Genomic DNA, 21445 nt, shown 5'->3' on the forward strand with positions numbered 1-21445 from the left:
CGAGGGCATAGTGACTTATAGTTGCTTACATCATGGTTATTCAGATTCTGGTGGATACATGTTTCATTGGCAATTTATAACATTTTTAATATTCCTAATTTAATACTTATCAATATGATCAGCATTGGCGCACCTCACTGACATTTTTTCTGGATTCTTGTCCTCCAAAATTCATTCAATGTCAACAAAAAATTAAAGCACCCACCTGCATCTTCATCTGATTCCAGTAAATTAAACAATATCTGATGACATCCCTTCTCTACCAGACTGTCACTTATTTCTTTTCCTGTTTCAGCTAGAATTTGTAGAGCTACACAAGCCTGCAATGCAATTGTAATATGAGATAATTTATTAGCATCTCTGTCAAATTTGTAAGAAAACATTGTATAGACAATAACAATCAAAACCAAGGAGTAAACAAAGACTCAAAAAACCAAAGAACATTTACACCAACAGTTAATAAATAATAAATAAGAAACAACACGAACTCCACTAAAAACCAGGAGTGAAATCAGGTGCTCCAGAAGGGTAAGTGTTTCCTGCATCGTATACGGCACCTGTCGTGTTATTTCTTTGTTCAGTTAAACTAATCAAAGTTCATGTTATATAATGCTTAAACATGAAAACTTCAACAAAAGTTTAAAATACTGTAAATAAGGAAATTTTCTTGATTTACAAATTCAATTTAAATATGTGCCACTGGAATTTGCAGTATCCTATGTTTATACTTTAATAACTTTTTTACTTTTAGATATTAACTACATATATGAATGCAAAGTCAATTCTATAGAGTGCATTGTGCATTAGTTAATGCACATTCTCCGATGGACAAAAATATACCACAATATATCATTTACAGGAGTAAGAAATGGGAAATACCTCTTTCAAAACCCCATTATTATCTGAATGTGTAACTAAAGATTTGTATAAAGTATCAGCTAGACCAGAACATATCTCTCTGTCTCTACACATCTTCTTGTCAGCTAGCAGCTGTATCAGTATTAATCCTTTCTTCTGTAAATCTACAAAAATATTGTTGCATAAAGAAACTGTTATACATATCATTTACATTATAGCAACGTATGCATTGGAAAAAAATATGTAATCATATTTGAGCATATAAGTTTTTATTCTTACTCCTTAGTTCCATTTTCTTTTAGGAAAAGCCTTTAAAATCCAGAAATTATTGCGTGCATTTATCATTGTGTTGCGAAACGTGTCAACTAAAAAATAGTTACTCAGCAGTAATTTAGGAGTGTTGTTGTCTTTCATATCAATTATTTCTTACTTTTTCTAAGACAACAGTGAATGCTTATAGGTATTCCTTTCGTTTTTTACACTAGCTACAAATGCGCTATACAACCAACACTACTGTTGGTTCACCATATACAATAGATATAGGAAGATGTGGTGTGAGTGCCAATGAGACAACTCTCCATCAAAATAACAATTTAAAAAAAGTAAACCTTTATAGGTCAATGTACGTACATTATTGATATGTATTAAAGATTTAAAGAAATAAGATTCAGGATGAAATAGTCATCTTTGAGAACACCAAATACTTTATCTTAAAGACAAGTACAAATTGTGTACTTTCAGATAAGCAGCATATCATAAAATCGAAATATTTTATTGGATCCAAAACATCAATAAATGCTTCTTAAGATTTGAAAAGTTATAAGACCAGCATTTTCAAAACTGGTGATTCTAAATTTCCAAAATGAGAGTTACAAACTGTTTACATTTTGATGTGTAAAAATGAAGAGTTTAAGCTCACACAAAGATCATATTAATACTGCTTGATTACTTTTTCATTGAATTTACTTACAAACCATATCAAGGTATTTCTTCAGTACTGTAATAACATGTTGTGTAGCTCCTGCCATGTTTAACATCTCTGAAGCATTTTCTAGTAAAACACAATAAAACTTTGTTTGCAGTAAATTTGTAAACTTTTGTAAAAATACTGAGAGTTTTAAAAAAAAAAGATTTTACAAAATATTCTGAGTGTTACTAAAATTGTATTTGGAAGTTCAAATAATCCATAATTATATGCATCGCAAACTACCTCAGCTACATAACTACTTAGAACATCCATTTTAGTTTGTAATACCTTTGATCATAATATTCTAACTGTTTTCACATCTTTAATGGGAAGTTTATAATTCTGCATGTGTAGTTGTTACCTATTACCAGGTTTGTACTAACATGAGCAACATGACAGGTGCCACATGTGGAGCAGGATTTTCATAACCTTCTAGAGCACCTGAGATCACCCCCATTTTTGTTGTATTTTGTGTTCTATTTTTTGTCAGTTCGTCTTTTTCTTTTTTAGCCATGGCATTGTCAGTTTTTTTTTACGATTTACGAGTTTTAATGTCCCTAATGTATCTTTCGCACCGCCCCTCTTTTGCTAACTTACGGCTGTTGCTCAACAGTTGTCTCATAGACAAACATATCTATTTTTTATATTTTCTTAATATTTTTTAGTTAAAAAAATTATTCCTTGAAAATAAATTTTAGCAGATTTCATGAGTAAGGGAACACCATAAATTGAACTGCTATATAAAAAACAAATATTAAATGTTAACAACAAGATAGATTCTTTGATAGGAACCAATGATAAAATCATGTTCACTGGAAAAGTATCATTTTCTCCGAAGAATGAAAATTGATTTCACTGAAAATAAGTTAATCCATAGCATAAATAATGAAATCACTAACAAAAGTGTATATCTTTTTGAGAAATTAATATAACAAAGCTATCATTAAAATTGAGAATTCTAATATGACGTCCTTATTACGCTTTGTAAACAAAGCCGTGTTCTAATGAGCACAAAATATGTTTGACACATGCGCACGCACTTACTGTTTATAGTAACGTTATTTCCATCGTTATCCTTTAAAATATATACATTTAAGCAGCTAACATAAACTTTTATTATATATTTTTATAAAACAACATGTATTTTCCCTGTTCGTAGTTTAGAAACTTATCAAATTTGAAATGTAATGTACAGACTCCTCGAGGAGGAAACGGGAATAGCCAAAGATTTTTACGGTATTTTCGTTCGCTTCAGCCTATAAAAATACTGTATTTGTCCTATTAGAATCGAAATAATTCCTTCATGTCATGCTCTATGCTCATTTTAACATGGGTAGGCATTATATTTGACCACATTTTACACCTCGCTAACGCTCAGTGTAAAATATCGACAAATATAATGCCTACCCATGTTAAAATGAGCATAGAGCATGACATGAAGGAATTATTTCTTAAGTGTATTCTGAATCTCCTACCGTAACTTATTATGGGTTATGTTTCAAATGTTTGTCCAGCAAGCAAGGGAGGTAATTATTATTTAATCACAAAATTGTCACAATATCACTACAGATTTTTTTGTTTTGTTTACCATAGAATCCAGGGATCATTAGATTATTTCTATTAGTCTCGCCTACTTAAAATACATACCTGCAGCACAAAGGACACTCAAGCATTCAATTCCAACCTCTTGTATTGTTTCATTATCTACAAATCTTTCTAAAGACTGAATAACTTTTATATGAATGTCTTCCAGAAAACACTGGTATCTCACAGAATCTGAAACAAACATAGTTAACTATGACAAAAATTATGTTTTTGTCACAAGGGTTAATACATATTTGAAGAGATAACCATTGTTCCATTAAGAAAATGTTGTGTCTTTTTTATATGTCAACTACTGTTAGCATCAACTAGTCTCCTAACAGTATTGACATTAAAAAAAATTGATATTGAGTTTTAGTATCTGTATTGACAAAACATTAAATCTATACTATTAAAGAAATAGAAAAATTTCATTGAGTTGCATCTCCTTTGAAACCATACAAAGTTGGAAATATTTATGATATGACATGTAAATGTGGTGTTTTATACTTTCTAAATTTGTCTTTGAAACAATCTTTTTTTTTCCACAGATTTTTTTTGGAGAAAATAACCCTATTCAGAGACCATTAACAATCTGTGTCTTATATGCTTTAGCACATGCTCAGTGAATGCAGTGCCTGTGAAATCTAAAAACTCTTTGTTTCAACACTTTCCAAATTATACCGCGATTTCGCAGGCATCTTCCAGAATATCTAAAAACAAAAAATACTATACTTTAAATCATATTGTTAAATATTCTTTGCAGAAAATTGCATTTCCTGTCTATCTTTTTAAAGTCTTTTATATTAAAGATATTTTCATTTCTTGAAAATAGTAACATATAAAAAAAAATAGTACCTATATCAGCAATACATGCTAATGTACTTGTAGCTTCAAGCTGAATACTCAATTGTTGTGGAAATTTGTCTAATATTTTGCTGATCATGTTAAAAATTCTTTCATCTGCCACTAGCCTTCTTTTGTTCTTGTCACTGCAGACAAAATAAGAAACAAGCTTAAATTATTATCAACAAGATCTGCCAAGCTGCAAGAATTTTCCAATCTAAATATGTTTCTATCTAGATATTTCACCAATCCATTGAAAATTGTCCTGATAAAGGTTGATGAAAATCTATAATTCTGTAGCCAGTTTAAATATGAAAAGAAAATATATACATGCCTTTCAAACCTATGCCAACTTTCCCAGTGACCTATTTATTTTCTACTAACAAAGGGTTCAAATTATGCTACTGTTGAAAGATTCAATAACTGGAAACAGTTCTAAACTTCGGTAATTTTTAGCTTCTGAAATGTTTTTAGAACATTTTAATAGAATAAAATCACCTTTATTGTACATAATTACTATCAACATGCATATAGTGTGATCTTACTTAAATATACAAAGACCCCTCAAAGCCTTCAGTCCAGCTTCTGTGGCTTTGGGATAATTTATATGAAGCTTCAACCCATCCATCACAACTGTGTGAACATTCTTGTCCATCAAATTACTGCATAGTCTCTCTGAAATATAACAAAGTTTTGTTCACTGTATATAAACAACCGAACAAGGTATCATTTAAGTTTAAAATCATTTCATGTCTTATTGGTGTATGATGATATTTTAAATAATTTCAATATCTGAAACATTTTTAAAGTTGCTGGTTAACTGGTACAAGTAGAAAGTTTATCTTTATTTTATTTTCAAACAATTAAATATACAAAACCTACAAAAATCATTCAATAATGCACATTTAAATATTCCATTATGTTATGATAAACTTGTCTCACCATTATCTGCTGCTAACCAGTAGATGGTATTACATGCTGCTACAAAAACTTTTGGGTCTTTCCTATGCATCAGTAGTGCTCCCATACACATGGTATGGATCGGTTCTCTGAAAATTTACAAATTCATTTATATGTTAAAATCCTAAATGACCACATACAATTTTAAACATGGTATTTTCCATGTTATTTGGGGTCTTTGCAGGGGATATTGGCTCATTTTTCATGCAAATCTTTCCATTCACATAATGTTGACTCTAGAGTCTTTGCTCTTACTCATAAGTTCCTTGGCAGAGAAGCAGTAAATTTGTCAACCTTTCAAATCCAAATAGAAAATCATATAATCTATATATAAATTTAGATTGAAATGAATAAGCAAGCCTCACAACATAAACTTTGCATGCAAATTAATCATACTCTGGCTGAATATTCATTTTTACTAATGCAAATGCAATGAACAGGACCATGAATTGGTTGTACTGTCACAAACTTGAATACATGTGACATGAAAATGATAACTTCTTACTGTGATATTTTTTCCTGAGAGTTTTCGCCAATCCAAATAACACTATCATGTCTATTTTCTATCATAGTAGCTACAGCCCGACAACCATATGCCTGGAATATAATTAAATCTTTAAAATCAGTCCACATTACGTTACATTCTCTTTCCTTATGACATTAAACTTATAATGAACAGAGTTAGTCAAAGAGCTGACATAGTATCCCTCCCCTCTTCAGTCATGTGCCTTAAGGGGCTCACGGGTATAAATCTTTTTTTCTAAATATAGGATTTCGCTGTATTTTTCTATAAATGAATTTTATCATATACGTAATAGAAAAATAGGAATAAAAACATGGGGTCACTGTTCATTTCAGCTCACGAAAGAAGCATACTTTTTTGTACAGGTCCTGTTTTCCTTTTGAACTGAGGTAATATCGATTAAACAAGAGGCTCTCAAGAGCCTGAATCGCTCACCTGGTAAACAATGCCTTATTGAACATATTGAACCATGCCAGGCAAACATGTACAGCTAACAATTCTTCAATATTACAAATATATATGACTTACTGTTTATAAATAAAGAAAATGAGACCAAAACACAAACACTTAAAACTTAGCAATGGACTGTGAAAATGAGGTCAAGTTCAAATAAAACCTGCGTAACCGACATATAGATCATAAAATATTTTCATACACCAAATATAGTTGACCTAATGCATAAAGTATTAAAAAAATAGACCAAAATAGAAAATAAAACACAAACTTTATTTTATACACCCTACTGATCATTCAGTTGAAGTTTGGTTGAATTTGGTTGAGTAGTTTTAGAGGAGAAGATTTTTTAAAGTTAGCAAATATGATGAACAAATTGTGAAAAAATTGTCATTAAAGGACAATAACCCCTTAAGGGGTCAATTGACAATTTTGGTCATATTTAACTTATTTGTAGATCTTACTTTGCTGATCATTTTTGCTGTTTACAGTTTATCTTTATCTATAATGATATTCAAGATAATGACCAAAAACTGCAAAATTTCCTTAAAATTACCAATTAAGTGGCAGCAACCCAACAATGGTTTGCTTGATTCGTCTGAAAATTTCAGGGCTGATAGATCTTGACCTAATGAACATTTTTACCCCATGTCAGATTTGCTCTAAATGCTTTCGTTTTTGAGATATAAGCCAAAAACTGCATTTGACCCCTATGTTCTATTTTAAGTAAGGGCGGCCATGTTTTTTGACGGATCAAAAATCGAAGCACACACTTTGTGCACGATAATCTAAGGAACTCTCATGCTAAGTTTCATCCAAATCCATTCAGTAGTTTCAGAGGAGAAGATTTTTTAAAGTTAGCAAATATGATGAACAAATTGTGAAAAATTGTCATTAAAGGACATTTACCCCTTAAGGGGTCAATTGACAATTTTGGTCATATTAACCTATTTGTAGATCTTACTTTGCTGATCATTTTTGCTGTTTACAGTTTATCTTTATCTATAATGATATTCAAGATAATGACCAAAAACTGCAAAATTTCCTTAAAATTACCAATTAAGTGGCAGCAACCCAACAATGGTTTGTTTGATTCGTCTGAAAATTTCAGGGCTGATAGATCTTGACCTAATGAACATTTTTACCCCTGTCAGATTTGCTCTAAATGCTTTCGTTTTTGAGATATAAGCCAAAAACTGCATTTGACCCCTATGTTCTATTTAAAGTAAGGGCGGCCATGTTTTTTGACGGATCAAAAATCGAAGCACACACTTTGTGCAGGATAATCTAAGGAACTATCATGCTAAGTTTCATCCAAATCCATTCCGTAGTTCCAGAGGAGAAGATTTTTTAAAGTTAGCAAATATGATGAACAAATTGTGAAAAATTGTCATTAAAGGACATTTACCCCTTAAGGGGTAAATTGACAATTTTGGTCATATTAACCTATTTGTAGATCTTACTTTGCTGATCATTTTTGCTGTTTACAGTTTATCTTCATCTATAATAATATTCAAGATAATGACCAAAAACTGCAAAATTTCCTTAAAATTACCAATTAAGTGGCAGCAACCCAACAATGGTTTGTTTGATTCATCTGAAAATTTCTCGGCTGATAGATCTTGACCTAATGAACATTTTTACCCCATGTCAGATTTGCTCTAAATGCTTCCGTTTTTGAGATATAAGCCAAAAACTGCATTTGACCCCTATGTTCTATTTTAAGTAACGGCGGCCATGTTTTTTGACGGATCAAAAATCGAAGCACACACTTTGTGCAGGATAATCTAAGGAACAATCATTTTAAGTTTCATTCAAATCCATTCAGTAGTTTCAGAGGAGAAGATGTTTGAAAAATTGTTAACGACGACGACGACGACGACGGACGCCAAGTGATGAGAAAAGCTCACATGGCCTTTTAGGCCAGGTGAGCTAAAAAAGAACAAATTACAGAAATCGCTTGTATTTTACAATAGTTTAGTTTGAGTACAGATTATTTGAAAAAAATAATAAAAAATATAGGTCACTGATGAGTTAAAAAAGATATTTCAATTTTAATGCAATGAAATGGCATTTTTTGCACCAAAGGGAGATAATTTGGAGCTTTTTCAGTGCCATTTACATTTTAAAAGTCATCTGGGGCCAAAACGAATTGATTTTTTTGGTTGATTTTTGTACAATATGATAGAGTAACAACTAAAAAAAGTGATAAATAAAATATGTAATGAAAAAAAATACAGTTAACTCTCGTTGTCTCGAACTCGGTTGACTCGAAATTTCAGATGAGTCGAAGTTTTCACGTGGTCCCGAACTTTATTCCATACAAAAGTATGTAATTCGACTCCTGATGAGTCGAAATTTCGGTTGAGTCGAACTAAATTTGCGGTCCCAAGTTTAACAAAAGCATTCAAAATTCATTTTTTATCTCGAACTAATACACATATGTCAAAACATGACCTCCGGGATTTAAATGGATTGAAGAGTTAATCTGACAATACACGTGTTCGTTTGAGTCGAACTACGTGTATCTCGAAATATTTCTCTGGTCCGGCTGACTTCGACATAACGAGAGTCGACTGTATGTTTAAATTTTTGCTGAAATTTGTGTACCCTCGCGCCTCCTTAACTGTCTCTTAGATTATCCAAGAGCTTCTTATCAGTGTAAAAATGTCTTAATTCAGTCATTGTTATGTAAATAATGACACGTTTCCACTCTTGATGATCAAATTTTTAAATTTCAAGTTTTAATTGGTCAACATTCTCACCTGTACAGACGGGTCTTCTAAATGTCTTGACATTGCCTCATAAACAGTCTTACACCATCTAGTGACAAACTCATCAATACTTAAAATCCCAGACATTTTATCTGGAGCTAGTGAAAAATCAAATATAACATAAGTCATTTAGATTCAAAACAATTGTAGCAAAGAAGTCATCTGTAAACTAAATGATTGTGACCTAATCCTGTATTTTTGTTTTTTACCTTAATTTCAATCTTTTATATGAATTTATTTAAGGAATGACTGTAATATTTTTTCTGTCTATGAAGAAATAACATAAAACATTTGATGCACACTGAATAACGCGCGTAGCGGGTTATTTAACAGTGTGCACCACGTTTTTTATGTTATTTCGAAAAGACAGAAAAAATATTACAGTCATTTCCTATAATTTAATTCTAAATTCCATTTTAAACCGTAGAAAACCATGAAAAAACGTTGATGACGTCACGGTCACATGACAAAATTATGTCTATGGGCTCATAACAAAATAACAGCCAATCAGAAGACATGTTACATCCAAAATTAATTTATTAGATTTAAACATTGATAAGCCACTACTGCCTCTTTTATTAAATTGCATTATGTGTATCCCAATATGATTTCTAAGGAGGTGTAAAGTATCCAAGGAGCTCATTTATAGAAATATGTGAAATGACGAACAATTAAGTTGTTATTGTGTGTACATTTTTGTTCATAGTTTTGCAAGAGTTTTAAAAAACAGCAATAATAAATGTAAAAACTGGTAAACTTTACATTATTGAAACATACAAAACAAAACAAAACATTTCAATTCAAAAGATATTTATTATTCATCATTCAGTGTTAAGATATCCATTTTTTCCTATCTTTTATCTACTTTTGTAGATTTAAAGAAAACCTAACTTTTTCAATGATGGCAATATTGTGTGTATCCTATATTCTAAAATCAGCAAAAGTTCAATGAAAGGAAGACAATCTAACAACTTCTAAGCATTATAAAAGTAACAGTAAATATACCTGAAAGTATAAACAGCTTTAATCCTGCAATCTGTAAACCCGCATTATCTGACCACTTTCCCATTGTTTGTATCAAGTTGTTCTTTAGATATCCAGACTCAAACAAAAATTTCTTATCAGCATCTAAAATCATGTAATATTTCAAATAGAGTTTAAAAAAAGATGAACCAACCTTTGAATTTAATCACAGATATATTATAAAACAAGAGAGATAAGGAATTGTTTAAAAGAAATACAAAAATATTCATGTAAAGTGTCAATTTGTTTGGTCTTTTTTAAAAATAAAAATATATGGCATGAGTGCCATAAGAAAAGCTAATGAACCATGACTAAAGGTATGGGGTCAAATAATTTCTGTGAAAAAAAAGATATGCTAATGCTGATATACTAACTTACTTACTTACTGCCCTTGTATGTGTAATACCACCATTGATTTTCCCCTATTAGTCTTTGTTAAATTTGCACTTTTCAAAAAAATGTGCAGAATTTATCTTTGTTTCAAATAAAGAAATACTTGGCATGAGTAAAGTTTTATCCTGTCCAGTACTATAGAAAAAAATTCACATAACATTTCATTGCAAATAAGAAAATAACCATCATTGAAAGTTAACCAATCAAATGTCTCCTCTTATTTTATCTGTGTACAAGGTTTAGTCACCATGTTACCTCAAGATTACAAAATTTTCTATAGAAATCCCAAATAAAAAATTAAAATGTCAATTGTTCTTGAACAATTGAGAGGTCTTTCCTTTTGTAATGTAAAATACATGTTCCAATAGACGTAGAATGTATTGAAAAGGTCAAGGTCAACCTTAAAAAGCTTTAAAACACACTGAAAATCCTGTAAATAAGGTCAAAAACAAATAATTCGCTATATGGGACATGACCTTGACCTTTGACCTTGTGACCTTTGTCAAGGTCATTAGTCCACAATGTCATTGCTGAAGACCCCATGGGTCTAGGACCTTTGGTTATATAGTAAAAGCTGATTTTGTCTTTTCAGAAACCTAAATCAGGGGTTATGCCCCTTACAGAAAGGTCAAATCTCTTCGGTCAAAATGTAACAAAGTTGCGCCTTAATTACCCAAACATTTTCCACTATTCAAAACTTCTATAAGTATAATGGTTTCTGAGATTATCCCATAACAAGGTGTAAGGTCAAAGGTCAAGGTCAACATACACATTTGACCTTGAGGTATTTTTCAAAGTCACATGAATTGATGATGAATGGTGAAGATCCTAGGTGTCTACGACTTACGGTTTCTGAGTTTTGGTGGTCAACCGACACCGGTTAATTTTCATAGGGGCATAACCCTACCAATGAGTCGTTGAAACCTTTCGATCCAAATGTAACGAAGAACCGGGGTCTGGTCCTGAACAAATTTCACCCTTCGCTTTTTTTCTACCTCTTACGGTTACGGTGTTTGAACGATAACAAGGTTTTTTGGTTTCGGAGGGATTACTCCGAACCGACAAAATATTTCGACTCACAGGGTGAGTTCCGGATAGGTATTCATGACACCGATACAAAGTGTGAACATGAAAGCGACACGTCTTACGGTTAACGCGGATAAATTTGTCAAAGTTTGGCGGAAGAATAATAATAATAATAATTAAAAACCAATTGTTCAGAGAACAATTGAAGGTCTTTCCACCAGTAAATATCTATTTTGATATTAAAATATTAAAAATCAGTCTAAAATGTCAGTTCCTATGGCTTTATGATGTATAGATATGAATTTTAACCAAAGGTCATAATCTAAAACGCCAAATTTACCTATGACCTTGACCTCAATTTCAAGGTCACAAACTGAGGATCTCAAATCAAAAGACCCTAGGTCTCTAATATGTATGGTTAATAAGTAATATCACTTTATGCATAATTTTAGATGTGGTAGGGGCGAAAACTCCCATTTATTGTCTACGCACCCTTTCAACCAAAATTATTATGTTACGACATGTCGCAACTAACAATTTAGTAAAAATAATTTGTCGATATCTGATAAGGTTAATGAAAATGAGTGAAAATAAGCCAAAATCAAAATTTAGAATATGACCTTGACCTTTGACCTTGACCTAATTTTCATTTTTTTGGATCAAGGATCTCAAATCAAAAGACCCTAGGTCTCTATCACTTATGGTTTTCCAGTTTAAAATACATTTCAAAATTTCAAATACAAAAGGGGAAATAACTCTCATATGGAATCTCTATACGGCTTCGGTCAAAATAAAACAGCACATCCTGAAGATGTAATGAGCAATTTGCAAAAATAAATTTGTTGGTTTCTTATACGGTTGTGAAGATTACGCGATAACAAGAAAAACAGTGTTCGGGGAGATAACTCTTATATGGGAAAGATTTTGGTTACACGGTGTCAGTTACAAAAGCGTAATAACTGTTCGATATCATATACCATATGTCTAAGCGACATCTTGCGAAACAAAAAAATTGCGGAGGAACAAAAAGTTGGCGGAAGAAAAAAAATAATAATAATAATCAGAAGAAAACCAATAGGTCTTTCCACGGAAAAGTGGAAAGACCTAATAATAATAATAATAAACAGAAGAAATACAGTAAGGTCTTTCCCTTTAGAAAAAGGAAAGACCTTAATAATGGTGTTTTGAAATACCCAAGACATATGTTTATGACACAGAAATGTTTTTACTGCAATAAAATGTAGGATTAATTACCTATAACTGTCAAATTCAAGGGAATATTTTTTTAGACCTACAACCGGATGTGACGTACCATGATTTGGTGGTATTACACCTGTACGCCATTGGCGTGTAGGGCAGTAATGAATGCTGATATAACTGCATACCTATTTCTCATTGACTTATAGGTAGTTCTCCTGAAACCACCCTAATCACGAACTGTAATAAATTCTAAATACTACCAAAACAGTATTCATTATTCTTGCTTTTTGACTGTCAAGGTGAGACAAAATTCATTAAAACGAAAAAAGTTATTATCTTACCTTCTTTTGTAAGTTGGACAAGATATTTCAAACATTCTTCTACAACATCTTCATCATTACTCTGCTGAAGTTGTCTCATTATCAAATAATGTATATCATTGTCAACCAAACATTGTCTGAAGTTCCCTGTCAAATACACAGTCAAACTTAGTATTTTATATATTAGTTTCTTGATATCTTGCATGGAACATCCTATTTATAAGGCTCATAAAATATATAACTAATTCTCAAGCACTGAAGCTTAAAGGTGCTTTAAGTATGAATTAGACAACACAAATTAAACAATTTAGTTTCTTTTCCAATACTTATAAAAGTTGAATATTGAAATAATCATTATAATGTTTAGCTAATGGCAGTCCATAAGGTTCAATTTTGTCAAAATAAGCTAAACACATCATGTATTATTGTTATTTTAATTTGATCTACACTACCATTTAATTTCATCCTTAGTTGGAGATGGATTACGCATGTGCTCATTATGTTCAGCTATTCAAAAGAAAGGAATGCCAACATTAAAAGTGAAACAAGGAAGCCAATTCTGTTGACAGATTCTGTCCCCCAAAAAATCTTAAAGGTATGTATTACTTGAAATAAAACAGGCATAGAAAAATCCTCAAAATACAACTGCATGAATGTCCAGACTCAAAGGAACATGTCTGTACTAAGTTTCAAGTCGATATGACCAACGCTTCATGGTAAACTACATTTAAACCAAAACTGAAAACTGATGGACCACTGAACAGACTAACAGAAAGATGAACAGGCAATCAAAAAGATGAATCAACAAAGGCACAGACAGGAAAACATAACGTTCCCTACATGCATACAAATAATGGATGAATAATAATTCCATCCGACAGCATTACCCCAAATGCTGGTTCCTATGAAAAATGCTTAGCTTATATTAAGTATAGTTACGTTCATTGTCCTCATTTCTTCCCTTCAGGGTAAAGCATGCAAATATCTGTAAAATTTTCAGCAATATATCAGAACAATTTTCTTGTGATGCTGAAAAATTATCCAACATAGTCTGCAAGTTTTCCCTTTTTATACAAATCTCTTTGACATCATCATCTAAAAATGAAATCAAATTCATCACCCATTAGTTATTTGGCATTCAAATTTTGACAAACAGTATAACATGCAGGTTAACATGTCTTTAAATATATTAACACAGTTCACTGCAGACAAGGAATGAAGCAAAATATTGAGGATTGAAGGGAATTATCTTTTCATATCTGCTACAGGGGATTATTACTTGAATAAAAGATACATCGGAGTAATACAAAATGGATCTATTACCATTTCCATACAGAAACTTGCTGCACCATGCTTAGATTGACCAGTTCCATGATTTCTATAGGGTATGCCTGCTGACGCATGATGTCCCACAGCCCCACAGTTATTGTGTTTGTACTAGACTTTAATATTGAGCTAGATGCTAAATATTTAAACAAAGAGTTCTGAAACAACATTCTGTAATGACTTTGCTACATTTAATTGTTATTTTTCACAACGTAAAATTAACTGTGAAATATTAGGAAAATATGCATTTTTCAACTGATTTTTATCACTTAGACAGATTTAATTTGAAAACATGTTCATGGATCCCTCTTTTATAAAATGACATAAGATTTGATTTAATATGAATGTTATTTGTATATTATAAAAATTTTATGAATATTAAAAGTCAACAATAATTTTTTTTAAATCAAATAAATATATATTAAAAATTGCACAAATGACATAAATTAAGTATTCCATTAAATTGTTATTTAAATTTAGAGCATATATATGTCAAGAAAATTTTCTAAATGTTTTTCCAAAAATCCACTTGTGCTTATCTTTTTGATAAAAAAGAGGATAGAAATTAAAAAAAAATAATTTTTTTTTTTAGTTATATGGCTAAAATTTCAACCTCATGAAAGTATAATTTTTATGACATATTTGCATTGCTTGGATGAAAAATAGCTTGTATGCAAATTTTCATAAAAAAAATCAGAGTGGGATAGAAATTGTATAGTATGCCCTTAATGGCGTTCTGAGTAGGTCATTGAATCTAAGAGCTGGTCTTATCAAACTGTAGACTTCAGAATTAATATGTTGCTTTTTAGTCGTTCATGAACAACTTGGGAGTAAATTGGTTTTCTGCGCTCAGTCACTAAAAAATGTTCATGTTGTGGCTTGAGGCCAATATTTACGAAATAAATGTGTAGAAAACTGAATAATCTTTACTTATAAAACAAAAATAGTTTATACCTTCTTCCAATAAAAGTTTTAAAATACTATAGGCTGATCTTTTAATCTCATGGTTGTCATGGTGTGTGTGCAGGCAAGTAAATACTTCATTTGCAATATTTACATTGTATTCATCTAGCATCACTTGGTCTAGAACTTCTTCTGCAATACAAATAAATGTACACTACAAACAATTTCAGTCACACACACATTTCCTTTTGTAAAAGAATTGACTAAAAAAAATATAAAACAAGAGATCTTTAGAGCCTATGTCACTCACTTAGATCTATGTGCATTTCCATCATTGAATAGATTTTGAATTGATTAAAATATAATTCACAACTAAGATCTTTTTTTGTTGATCTTGTGATTATCTTTTCTAGTTTTAGTTTTTCTCTAAATATATATAAGACTTTGCCTAAACTACAAACAAGGTAAGAAATCATCATTCTAAGGTAATTAACTTCCTTTGAATTGAATCTAATATTTTAGTTTAGTGGTTTGTAAATCTTTTCATTGCTCATCCGTTTTGTTGTTTACAGTTTTTATTAATCTTATGTTGTTTTAGCCAAAAATGAAAAAAAGAAACAGGTAAAACTGGTTATTAAAGGCCAACAATTTTTCTTTGGGCCAGGTGAGCAAAAAATTAAAGACTGAGCAATTAACACCAACAAAAGCATTGGTCCACTCAGGTGAAGTGAAATGGTAACAGTTCCTGCTCTGTTAGCACAAACTTTTAAAGCGCTGCATATTCTATGTGAAAATCTAGTGATGGTGCAAATGTTCAATTGATGCAGTTTTATTGAAGTTGAAAATTATACACTATTTACCTTTCCCCATCAGTTTTTCTAGTAGATTAAGAGCAGATACTTGTAATACCAGATCTGTTTTATTTTCGTGTAGCACTTTTACAATATGTCTGAAATTTGACAAAAAAAAACGTTATATTTCGACACATTGCAGTTTTCGCAATTGATAATTGGCATAGCAATCAACTCTCTTGCATTATAATTATATACAAAATAAAGGGTTGGTGTTGCTTGGTCTAAATTTTCTATGTTGTGTTTTGTGTACTATTGTTTGTGTTTAGTGTACTGCTGTTTGAGTTTTGTTTACTGTTGTTTGTCTTTTGGCCTTTTCTCTTTTTGTCATGGTGCTGTAAATTTCTTTTTTGACTTATGTGTTAGAATGTTCCTTTGGTATCTCGCTAAAAAATATGCATTCAGTATGTATGTGCCTGTCCAAAGTCAGGAGCCTGTTATTCAGTGGCTGTCGTTTGTTTATGTGTTACATATTTGTTTTTTAATCATTTTTTGTACATAAAACGGGCAGTTTTCACGTTGGAATTGTTTTACATTGTCATTTTGGTGCCTTTTATAGCTGACTATGTGGTATGTGCTTTGATCATTGTTGAATGCAATTCTGTTATCTATAGTTTATATTAATGTGTCATTTGGTCTCTTGTAGAAAGTTGTCAAATTGGCAATCATACCACATTTTTTATATTCTATTTATATGCTACCGTAAATAGTTCATAACTTTCAGATTATTCACATAATTACAAAAGAAAAATAATGTGTCACCAGTGTTCTCTTTAAGAACTTTAAGCATCTTGGTAATGTGATGCTATATTGCTTGAATGTAATGTTATCGGAAACAATTTGTATATAGATTGTAATATGGAGGTTTGGATGGAGTTTACAGAATAGAAAATAATGGACAAAAAGTGAAGAACAAAGAGTAAAAAAAATAAAGAATAGAGAAAAATAGGGGTAACAGAAAAGATTAATGAGGTGCTGAAAAATAAAGAAGAGAAAAATGAGGGATGCTGAAAAATAAAGAAGAGAAAAATGAGGGATGCTGAAAAATAAAGAAGAGAAAAATGAGGGATGCTGAAAAATAAAGAAGAGAAAAATGAGGGAAGCTGAAAAATAAAGAAGAGAAAAATGAAGGACCCCCGTCCAGACCCTCTGCTATGGATGTGATCAAGTGGCCCAATAAGACAGAGCATTTCTTTTAGGCAATCAATTCAAATTAAACAAAATCGCACCTGCTCTCTATCTCAAAAAGATACTATTTTGGGAACAAATAAAATCAAAATTATAGAAAAGTCTACCAACTCTAACTCAAAATATTGACAATTCTATGTTAAGGTGGTCTAAAATTCAGTTATAGCTTCAGACATACTAATTTTTGACCTTTTTTTAACTAGACCCAATCACTAATTAACATAAAGATTCAGCACACAAATTTTTTTAACATGTAATTTCAACTCCTTACTTAATAGTTCATGCATAAAAGAACAACCAATAAATTTGGAAAGTATATGAAAACAATTTGCAACTTTTACATTGTCCTCACTAGACAATAAAATTCAAAGGATGATAAGTCAGATAACTACATGTATGTCCTCGGACCAAGGGATGGTATCTAAAATTTCACTGTTGACCAGAATGCTATGTGAAATCTGTTGGGTGAACACTGGTCACATTCCCCAACCCTCATGTAAGTATATAGGTATAAAAATGCAGAAAAGTCTGATGAGTAAATATATGTCATTCTGCAAAATTTATTTTACCTGTGAGTTTCAAGTGATATCAAACTCATTTGTAAATCTTCATTTTTCTCAAAAAATAAATCTAATAGTTGACACCCAAGCTGAAATAAAAAAAATCACATTTTTTATTTGATAACATTACTATTTCACATTAAATAAGTAGCTAAATTTCCTTTGGCCTTTGCTTCCTTTTTTACAAAATAAAAACACAGAAGTTTTAAGAGGATAACTATATAGCAACAACAATACAAAACATACACAGTGATTTAGCTCAAACAATATACTTTTATACTGTTACATTGTAAATCAATTCTTTTTGTTGGGCAAACTAACTTCATTAATAACACATTTATTGAAAACCATTATTAATACCTCACAAAACATGATTTTAAATTGGTGGCTCAGGCTGTAAGGAGTCTAAAATCACTCATTTTCCTTTAGTTAAAAAGTAATAGAAAAACAATAACAAGCGGTGACCTATAGTTGTTAATCATCTACATCAATTGGTATCTGGTAGAAATTTGTCTGATTGGCTGAATTATACCTCATCTTTTTATTGTAAATGGGATGTTAAATGCTGATATAATCACATTAGAATACAGAACTCTGACATTTTTCCAATGGGAATCAATGAACTCATCTGGAGGCTATGTTGGTTTTTTTTCGTATGATCAGAATCAAGTAAGTTTAGATTGTACAGGTCCTTCTTTAGTTAACATCATGCCTGCCAAAGATATCTATATAATAACCCACTGTTTTTATAATAGAAGATGACAATACAATTTTCAATACAGTTTCAATAGTAAAGTTTTATGCTCCACCAATTCAGTCTTGTTTGCAAAAAGAGCCTCCAACAACCACATATTTGTTGAGTGAAAACAAAAAGGATAATTTGTAAAAGCCTTAGAGCCAGGTGAGCTAATAAAGCAGATTTCTACCCAACATGCATCAGAAACTACTCCTTTCAGAAAAGTTTAATGCAAAATCTACTCTTTTAATGAATGAACAGCTTATTTGAAATGGGGGCCTCGATGGCAAAGTGATCTAAGTGGTTCTACTACTGTAATCACTAGCCAGTCAACACTGAGGTTGTGAGTTCAAACCTATGCACTTAGACTCCAAATCTTAATTGACTAGGATTGTCAGTTTTCCAATCGAATATCAGTGGTTTTCTCTGGGTCCTTTTGCTTTTTCACCAATAAAATTGGCTGTCACAAAATAGCCCAAAAGTGGCAATTAAAAGTGGTGTTTAAACATTAACAATCAATAAATAAATCATAATATGAAATTACAAATACATGTCAAGTTGTAAAAGACTGTTCTTCTAGAATGTTTTATTCCTTAAAAGCATGTACACACATTCCAAATAGTTTGTTTATATATGAACTCACCACTTGAACAGCTATATCATCAGGTAAAATTTCCATTGCTTTCATCACAACTTTATCTATCTTCTTGGCAACAAGAAAATCTTGGAAGTCGTCTTAAATTTAAAAAAAAATAATTCTTATTAACATTTTTGAAATACATGTCCAAGACTTATGGTTTATCCTCATGTCAATCTAAATTAATGAACATGATGAAGGAATGACAACTAGGTTTCAGATGGCAATGGCACAACAAAATATATAAAAAAAAGTCACTTCAATGTGTACCAGTAACAATTTAGATAAACTAACTTTGGATTTCAATCATAACATTTTCAGCGAAATCTTTCTGATCTTACCATGATGAAAGTGTTTCTTGATATTTGAAAAAGCCAAGATGACCAAACCAGGATCTGACCAACTCTGTAATGTATTAACAATAGAATGGCCAAGTTTAAACAGGTTTTCTTGATTTTTTCCATAATTAGTCGGTACAATTTCAAAGTCATCTAAAAAGTCAGGTGATGCTGGACTAGTGATGATTTCATGGTTTACAAAATGGTTGGGAAACAAGTTTTCCATGGTTTCCTCATATTCTTTGATTATTCTGAAAAGTGAAAGTAGAAATACATAAAACACTGTGGACTCTTAAGAACTTTTATCATATATTTTATAGTAGTAAATACAGTAGTTTTGACTATTTGATAAATTGCCTGCTGTTTAATCCATATTGCGCAACTTTAATGCCCACCCTTTATCATACCCTTTATCACACTCAAATTTTTTTTATTTTTACATAAAGTCCGTTTTGATTGATGCAAGCTTCTCAAGAAATATTTTTCCTCAAAATTGAGCCTAAATGAACCGTCATTTGGGCTTGACACAATTTATGGAATGACATCATTGCTTTGGCATGTGACGTCACAAACGTTGAGTTTCCATTTTTTCTGACACATGAAATGCAACTATAAAAAAGAACTCAATGAAATACCATACAAAACACACAAAAAATACACAAAATATTTTAAAACAACAGCACACAAATTGTAAGGTTACCCAGGTGCTTTAGATGAGTAATTAAGCAGTTCTTTTAAAGCTTTTCAAACAAGACAAAATTAAAACTGAAGGTAACCCAGGTGCAAGGGATCAAAAAGCAGTTCATATATACTCTCCTGTTGAAATATATGATAAAGCATATAAAACATGGCAAAATCCGTATCACATGCTGTATCACCCTTGACCAATATCGGCCCTCAGACTGATATTGGTATCTCGGGATGATACAGTATATGATACAGATTTTGTCATGTATTATTCTCTATTTATCATATACTTAGATTAAACAACATATAGTTTTTACTGTATGATAATAGCATTAAATAAACGTAAATTCCATATTTTTCGAATTGGTGCTTAGCGGGCTGATCTGAAAAGTTTATCACATGCTTAGACCATTGTAGACTGTTATCACATGCCTCTCCGTAACGTTATCGCATGGCATTTCAGTGATACTCATCAAATTCCGGAAAATACACCTCAATGCTACGTTTTCAGTGAAAAACATTACAAAGTAGTGTACAAAACAATTATTTGGATACTGGAAAGTAAATTGAGTAAAATGATTTTAAATTTTTTTTTTTAAAATGATCAAATAAATGCATTTTTTAAAAGTTCCAAACATAATTTAGAAAGTTACTTGAAAAAAGTTGACTGATTCAAACAGTGTTATTGTTGATTCGTCCATATTGAAATGTTTTTCTTCTCTGTTGAGGCATATGATAGAAATATTTCATATATAAAAATGTACTAAATTTGGGGTCCCACGTTAGTGAACTTTTCACTCTATGAACTTCCATTTGGGAACCACGTAAAAGGATCAATATATGAATCTGTTATTTTTCTCCATTGTTGAAGACTATAATAAAAAGACATTTTTCATATCGCATGTATGCCAGGCGGCTCTTGGGCTGATATTGAACCTAGGGCTGATAATACATGCCATATGAAAAATGCCATGTATTAATGATCTGATATCACTATTTTGTGCATTTTTCCTATGAAAATAATCTATAATTTAACTATTTAAGGAATGACTGTAATATTTTTTCCGTCTATGAAGAAATAACATAAAATATTTGGTGCACACTGAATAACGCGTGTAGCGGGTTATTTAACAGTGTGCACCACATTTTTTATGTTATTTCGAATAGACAGAAAAAATATTACAGTCATTTCTTATAATTTAATTCTAAATACCATTTTAAACCATAGAAAACCGTGAAAAAACGTTGATGACGTTGCGGTCACATGACTAAATTATGTCTATGGGCTCATAACA

At 31.1% G+C, this 21445-nt stretch overlaps 1 protein-coding gene across 3 annotated transcripts in view; it reads right to left on the reverse strand.

Moving 5' to 3' along the window:
* Nucleotides 1–19701, reverse strand: part of LOC143079686 (leucine-rich repeat serine/threonine-protein kinase 2-like) — an 83945-nt gene extending 64244 nt beyond the window's left edge. For 2 of the 3 annotated variants that reach the window (XM_076255187.1, XM_076255178.1), the window contains exons 1-17: nucleotides 19467–19701; nucleotides 19132–19223; nucleotides 17762–17841; nucleotides 16014–16102; nucleotides 15205–15345; nucleotides 13864–14019; nucleotides 12946–13071; nucleotides 9968–10090; nucleotides 8954–9060; nucleotides 5718–5809; nucleotides 5195–5301; nucleotides 4798–4927; nucleotides 4265–4398; nucleotides 3473–3601; nucleotides 1829–1909; nucleotides 880–1022; nucleotides 206–320 (exon numbers count right to left, since the gene is read on the reverse strand). In XM_076255187.1, the coding sequence (XP_076111302.1) occupies nucleotides 206–320; nucleotides 880–1022; nucleotides 1829–1909; nucleotides 3473–3601; nucleotides 4265–4398; nucleotides 4798–4927; nucleotides 5195–5301; nucleotides 5718–5809; nucleotides 8954–9060; nucleotides 9968–10090; nucleotides 12946–13071; nucleotides 13864–14019; nucleotides 15205–15345; nucleotides 16014–16102; nucleotides 17762–17841; nucleotides 19132–19223; nucleotides 19467–19689 (2068 nt within the window). In that variant the 5' untranslated portion in view covers nucleotides 19690–19701. Of the gene's footprint in view, nucleotides 1–205; nucleotides 321–879; nucleotides 1023–1828; nucleotides 1910–3472; nucleotides 3602–4264; nucleotides 4399–4797; nucleotides 4928–5194; nucleotides 5302–5717; nucleotides 5810–8953; nucleotides 9061–9967; nucleotides 10091–12945; nucleotides 13072–13863; nucleotides 14020–15204; nucleotides 15346–16013; nucleotides 16103–17761; nucleotides 17842–19131; nucleotides 19224–19466 lie in introns of those variants that run through there. The other variant, XM_076255197.1, reaches the window with a different exon arrangement.
* Nucleotides 19702–21445: the final 1744 nt, after the last annotated feature.

This window comes from Mytilus galloprovincialis, chromosome 1 (assembly GCF_965363235.1).
Source record: "Mytilus galloprovincialis chromosome 1, xbMytGall1.hap1.1, whole genome shotgun sequence".
NCBI classification, from domain to species: Eukaryota; Metazoa; Mollusca; class Bivalvia; order Mytilida; family Mytilidae; genus Mytilus; species Mytilus galloprovincialis.